This window comes from Octopus bimaculoides, chromosome 1 (assembly GCF_001194135.2).
Source record: "Octopus bimaculoides isolate UCB-OBI-ISO-001 chromosome 1, ASM119413v2, whole genome shotgun sequence".
NCBI lineage: Eukaryota > Metazoa > Mollusca > Cephalopoda > Octopoda > Octopodidae > Octopus > Octopus bimaculoides.
Window position 1 is genome coordinate 41064054 of NC_068981.1, and position 7054 is coordinate 41071107.

Sequence of the window (7054 nt, forward strand, 5' to 3'; positions counted from 1 at the left end):
GTGCGGGTGGCACATAAAAGACACCATTTCGAGCGTGGCCGTTTTTGTGCGGGTGACACGTAAAAGCACCCACTACACTCTCTGAGTGGTTGGCGTTAGGAAGGGCATCCAGCTGTAGAAACTCTGCCAAATTAGACTGGAGCCTGGTGTTGCCATCCGGTTTCACCAGTCCTCAGTCAAATCGTCCAACCCATGCTAGCATGGAAAGCGGACGTTAAACGATGATGATGATGATGAATAGTGGTGATGAATGCCACTTAGCAAGTATCTGTCCCACTCATGGCAAAAGGGACATAGAATAACTGAATATTAATTTCCTATTAGGTAGATAATATTCGTATGAAGGTGTGTAATCAAGAATTCAATTCAATAAATCTTTTAACAAGCGCCAGCAATATATCAGGGATATGAACCAACCTTCTAAAATAAAATATGGTAAAATCATTCTGTGTGAAGTCTTAACATGTTTCAAATCCTATTCTAATTGAAAACTATTATTTTCATTTTAGTGCCGACAAAAACTTGTGTTACGTCAACAACTTATTGCAGAGGATATTAAAATTGAGAAAGGATTTTTTGCTGCTTGCCATAATGACATTGAGCAGTATTCTTGCTTGAAAGATTCTAAAGGTTCTGCAGTGGTGCAAAGGGCTTCAGTGATGCTGTGTTTGGAGAATAATATGAAAAAAGGTTATTTACATTTTAAAGAATGAGTTTCAGTTTTATTTGTCAAATGCTCAAATTTTACTAGACACACTGTATTATGTACTTCATCTTTCTAATCCTTTCTTCTTCAATAGTAGTTGTTTTAAAAACTATTCAGCTGCAGAACATCTGGCAGAAATAATGCTTGCACTTATAATATAGGTTAAGTTGAATTGGATTAGTGATTTAGTCTCCCATTAATTTTAAGACTATTGTAGTGACAAAGTTAGAATAATTGAAAGAAAAAATAATTTAAATAATCTTTCTGGCTGTAGTTTAAGTTTTGACATATACCTAAACATGTTTTTTTCTTTCTTTTTTTCCCATCATATTTGTTGAAATGGTTCCATGCAATAGGGCATCTATATCAGTAATTGCCATAGATATTAGAAAAGAATAAGACGGAGACAATTCAGAGTGCTTCTATTTCTGTTGGCAATCAAAGGTTTCCTTCTCCAAGTGAAAGGAAAATTATATGATGCATGTATACAAACAGTAATGTTACATGGTAGTGAGATATGGGCCCTGAATGCAGAGGACATGTGAAGATTAGAGGAGGAATGAAGCTAGTATGCTCTGCTGAATATGCAATGTCAGTGTACATCTATGACAGAGTGCTAGTGTATTGAGAGAGAAGTTTGGCATAAGAGGAATTAGATGCAGTGTGCCAAAGAGAAGGCTGTGCTAGTTTGGTCATGTGATGCTTGTGAATATAGACAGTTGCATAAAGAAATGCTGATCACTTAAAGTGGATGGAACTTGTGGAAGAGGGAGACCCAGGAAGACATGGGATGAATTACTGAAGGCCAGTCTCAAGACACTAGGCCTTATGAAGATGACAAAGGACAGATATCTGGTGCCTTGCGGTGCAGAAGACCTGCCTACCACAGCAGATAAGCCACTTGGTTAATGCTCCCCTACCAGCTGAACAGATTTTTGGTCACTATTACTCAGTGACCTTGTCAGTGCTGGTGCCATGTAAAAAGCACCTGTACTCATGCTAAGTAAGAAGCACCTGTGCTGGTGCCAAGTAAAAAGCACCCACTTTACACTCTGTAAAGTGGTTGGCATTAGGAAGGACATCCAGCCGTAGAAACTAAACCGAAACATGACTGGAACCTGGTGCAGCTCTCCAGCTTGCTAGCTCTAGTCAAACTGTCCAACCTATGCCTGCATGGAAAATAGACATGGAATGATGATGATGATGATTGCCTGAGGGTGTCTTAGACAAACTCTGTCAATAAATTACTCTTTGAATTTTGTTTAAGAATTAGTTGACAGGTATTTGTATTTCTATCTATACTTGGAATTTTCTTTCTCTAATCTCCACTTTATCCATTAGAGTTATGTGATTTATTTGTTATGAATTTTATTTGGGATATTTTGATCTTCTTTACAATTTCATTTACACAACAATCCTTGTTTAGACCAAAATAATCTCTTTTATAAGTTTTGATGCAGAATCTTTGTTAATTTAATAATATTGACAATTTTATCCTTTGAAATTATTTCATTTAAATTAGCAAATGAATTCCTTTTCATCTTATTTGTCAACAGGTATGCCAATTTCATCTGAATGTACAGCAGAAGTTGATGATATGAGAAAAGCAATAATGGAAGATTTTCAGATTACTCCTGAAATTGTGATAAATTGTGATGTTGAAATTCGCCAGTATTGTAGTGGAGGCAGCAATAAAGAAGGGAAAACATTACATTGTTTAATGGAATTATCACGACCAGTCCATTTTAAGGGTACCCTTAAATTAAAAAAGCATATTAGTCAAGAATGTGAAACTCAGGTAACATTTTAACTCTTTGTTTTTTGACGTTTTCTTATTTGATTATCTTAAATTTTACAAAATTCATATTAATTCTTTCTGTTATATCTAAAGTTCCTGTAAGATGTTTATTGTTTTGAACTCTGTCTTTTTGAAGGGGAGTATCTGTGGTAAGGAGCAGATTGGGAGATTAGTATTTCATTATTTATACCAATTATGTATGTTCATATGAATTTTTAACACTAAGAGTAGGCAAATAAACTGCTCATATTTTCATACAAGTGAACATTTTCATCTTCTAAAAAAAATCATAACACAATGTCCTCTTGAAGTATTTTCTGTCTATTGAGATTCTGATATTTTTGGAAAAATTTTTAATAAGTTTTATTCATTTTGTCTGTCTTCTTTAGTGTAGAAGCATCAAGCTTTATCTTTAAGAATTAATTTTATGTTCCATCAAAGTTACGGTTATCATAACTACAGGGAAATATCCATGATCTAGGGTACATAATTAGTATTTTTTTTTGTTTGTTATATTGATCTAGAGATCAGTATGACAAAATTCTAATTAATAAGGAAATAAAACTCCAGTATTGGATGAGAAGTTGTCTTGTACAGTATCTAGAAAGAATCCTAATATACTGTGTTCATAATAGATAGTATTGTTTTGTCTCAGATTGTCAACTAGGATTTCAAGTCTGTTACATATGGAGTGGTACTTAGAAACTTCAGTGAAATGGTGTCCTTGAACTGTTTAGCTAGTTTGCTAGACAGATAAGTGGCAATTTATTTCACTATAAAAAAGGCTGCAGAAAAATGTGTTGAGCAATTAGCAGTACACACTAACACACAAAACCAATGTAAGTATATAGGATAGCTTGGTAATATCAGTATGCGGTTGATAATTATTAGCATTTTAAACAAATATACATTAATGTTATGCATGGAAACAAAACTGGCTAAGCAAATCAATACTTAAATGTGTATTTCATTGTAAAATAATCTCATGAATTCATATATACATTTTCCACATGTACAAAACTTACAGTTCTTTGTCAGCTGACTGTAATGTATATTAGATGTATATATTGCAGTCAATCAGTTGTGGTTATTGAAAAGTAGTTGATCAGTTTGTTCTGAGGAGATTGTAGTAGTACATTGCTGTGATAACTATGGTTCCAGGTATTTGCTACACTTCATTAGCAGTGATGACTGGTATTTGTTTCAGTCAAAATACGTTATTATATGAATGCAAATAAATAGTAGCAAACTTGTAAATAGTATCCACAAAAAGTAGTGTATGACTTCAGTACAAGTCAAGAGGCTCGAATCAAAATTATTAAAAACTCAAAGGAGGGCTTTAGTGAAGCCAATGTTTCTAGAGTAAAGGAGTGGAAAAATTTAGCAAGTAGTGTTTTTTGTTAGTAAAAAGAGTTTATCTCATTGTCTGGAAGACAAACTGTATGAAACATGATGCTGTAAAATACTGCTACAGAATTTTGAGTGTGAAAGATCTGTAGAATCTAGAGAAAAGTTTGGCAATTTAGATTTGTTGGATGTGTAATGATAATCTATTACGATAAAGTACAAATCAGCTGAGAAAGTGGTTAGCCAATAAAAAGGCATCATCTGATGTATGCAAGAGGGATGTCAGTGATGTTGTGCATGCATTGTATAAATCAGTGGTTCTTGACCAGAGTCCATATAAGATTTTGTTGTTAAAATTTATGTACAATAAATTGTTTATACTTCTACAATACACAAAATATGTTGATTTTTTATACAATTCCTAATCTGTCTATATACTACTAAAATCTGTGATTGCTTACTTACTGGCTTGTCTGTCATTTAATACTCTGAATGTAAAGTACATCTGAAATGTGAATACAAATGGAATAAAACGAGTTTCATGTAAAGTGGACCACAGATTTCCGAGATAGGTGGTTTTTTGTGGGGTGCCTTCATAAATAGCCAAAACGGTGCATAATGGGAAAATACTCTGAAAGTAACATAACCTTGAAATGGGAAAATTGTCTCCATTAATTTTATGTTCACATAATGTAACAATTCCTTTTGCATTTTTGTAGAAGTGTGCACATATACTATAAATAAATGCTGTTACTGGAGTTCAAGTTTATCCCAGAAGTTCTATTTCTATTAGATGCTGTAAATAATCGATAAAACCTTAAACATGAACTTGTAAACCTGACCTATGATGATATGAACGAATTGAAATATTTAACTGAATCATCATAAAATTAACTTTCATTTCAATGCAATGTTGAAATCAGCTTCAATGTTTTATATAACCTGAACTATCAGTGACCCAACAGGTCACAGGCAGTCTAGTAATATTTAATTATAAAAATACATTAGGATTTTTTATTATTATATTCATTGAATGGCCATGGAGGTCCAAGAGAGTCAGATAGGAATCTAAGGGGTCTATAGGCAAAACATTATTGAGAACCATTGGTATAATTGGCTGAAAAGTAACATTATACTGTGGGACATGAAAATATTGTTGATATGTGTAATTGCAGTTGAATTGTTAAGATGAAAAATTACCTTTGTACTGGCAATATCTGTGCAGAGTTTATGAGAGATTTTTCATTAATTATATTTCAAGCATTGTCATAATAGAGTATGAATTCTTTTATTACATTTCAGTTAACTAACCTTTTACATGAGGCTGATGTTGGACAAGATTTCCGTATTGACCGTGCTTTACAAAAAGCATGTCAACCTGTTGTTGATGTTGCATGCAGAAGTATCCAGCCAGGTGATGCAAGGTTAGTCTGATATTTAACTAAAGCTTTTTATTGACACATATTATTCAAAAAAGATTCTTCAGTCATTATGAATTTGAGTTTTTGTGTTACTATTTGGTATGTTTTCCCCATGTTTTATATTTAAAAAAAAATCTTTTTAAATATTTTGAATAATGCTATGCAAGCAATAAATAATTGCTTTCAGAAAGTTGCCTTTCAATACAAATTAAAGGAAAAGTGTTTCTACAAATATTTTACCATTTTTAAATTAATAGTATAATAAACTTGTCATTTTCTATTATTTAAGAATTATGAGTTGTCTGATGGAGAAACTTGGAACAGATAAAATGACTGATGAATGTGAAGAGCGTTTGATTGAAATTCAATATTTCATATCAAGAGATTTTAGGTAAGGAAACAATTTTGTTTTGCATTTTTCAAATTTATTTTGATAAATTATAAAATATAAATTGCAATCACCTTTTTAAAGGTTTGTTGAAACCTTTTAACCTATGCTGATGACCTCTAGGAAATCTCTGATTTTGGTGCTGTTTTGATTCTTGATTGATATCTGTTTTGTACTTTTCTCTGTGACTGAGTCAATCTTCACCTTGCATTGGAAGATGGTACAATTGAAATAGAAGACCATGCTGTTATTGTGACAAAGCTTTATTCATTTTGACTACAACTTATAATTCTGTTAGCACCTGAAAGTAATAATTGTAATAATCCTCTATCCCTGTCTTAAAACCCAGCTCCATCAAAATTATTGTTTTTTTTTTCAACTACATGATCTTCAAAGTTTACTGTGTTATTTGGAATGGCAGAATCATTAGAACCTTGAATAAAATACCTTATGATATTAATTCTGAGTTCAAATCCAGCCATGACTGATTTTACCTGTCATCTTTTCTAGGGGTAATAAAATATCAGTCAAGTACTGAGATTAATATAATTAACTGTTATCCTCACTCAAATTTCTGGTCTTGTACTTTTAGTAGAAGCTGTTACTAATGTATTTTAGTTAGTTCCTATATTTGTTTGGATTTTGAATAAAATAATTTAGTTTTTTTGATGACCTATTAAATTTAGTTTGTAATATTTTATCATGTAAAGTTGCACAAGAATGCATTTATAAGAGCTAAACACCAGTTGAAATCTTGTGTAAATAGAAACACCAGAGATTAGTGGGCTGTTCAGTACATTAATTACAGACATGGTGAAATTAAAAAATTATAATTGACTGTATTTTTGAGATGAATTATTACTGTGACAAATACACAAAAGATGAAACTGAATATCTGAAAAGTTTTAATCTTAGAAATATTTTCAGTTTAACAAAAATAAATTTTTTAAAAATTTATTATGATCATAAATTCTATTACAGACTTGATGAACAAGTTTACAATCATTGTCATAAAGATGCAGTGAGTCTGTGTCATGCAGACAAAGAATGGTATAATCCAAGAGGTCCTAACAATAGTCCACTCATCTTGCCTTGTCTGTACAATTTCATGAAAAGAGACTCAGAATTGCAACAGGTAAGTTTTAAATGCTTCATCTTCATTTGAAGTTCACATAAATTAGATTAAAATTTCTTGGTGTCATCAGTCTGCATATTGATATTTTCAATGACATGCTTACAACAATGAAAGAAGTTAAACAATAGTCAATAGTAGAAGACACTGAACTTAAAAGGGGCATCCAGCAGAACAAATTTCTGTACAATAATGATATGCAGAGGCATAACTAGGGTGAATGGTGCCCAGGGCAATCATCAGAATTGCCCCCCCCCCCCCC

At 32.3% G+C, this 7054-nt stretch overlaps 1 protein-coding gene across 1 annotated transcript in view; it reads left to right on the forward strand.

Moving 5' to 3' along the window:
• The window catches only part of LOC106878935 (Golgi apparatus protein 1), a 72834-nt gene that overhangs the window by 34092 nt on the left and 31688 nt on the right, over positions 1–7054 (forward strand). The window contains exons 6-10 of the mRNA XM_014928303.2: positions 510–690; positions 2263–2504; positions 5154–5275; positions 5562–5663; positions 6642–6795. Of these exons, the coding sequence (XP_014783789.1) occupies positions 510–690; positions 2263–2504; positions 5154–5275; positions 5562–5663; positions 6642–6795 (801 nt within the window). The remainder of the gene's footprint in view (positions 1–509; positions 691–2262; positions 2505–5153; positions 5276–5561; positions 5664–6641; positions 6796–7054) is intronic.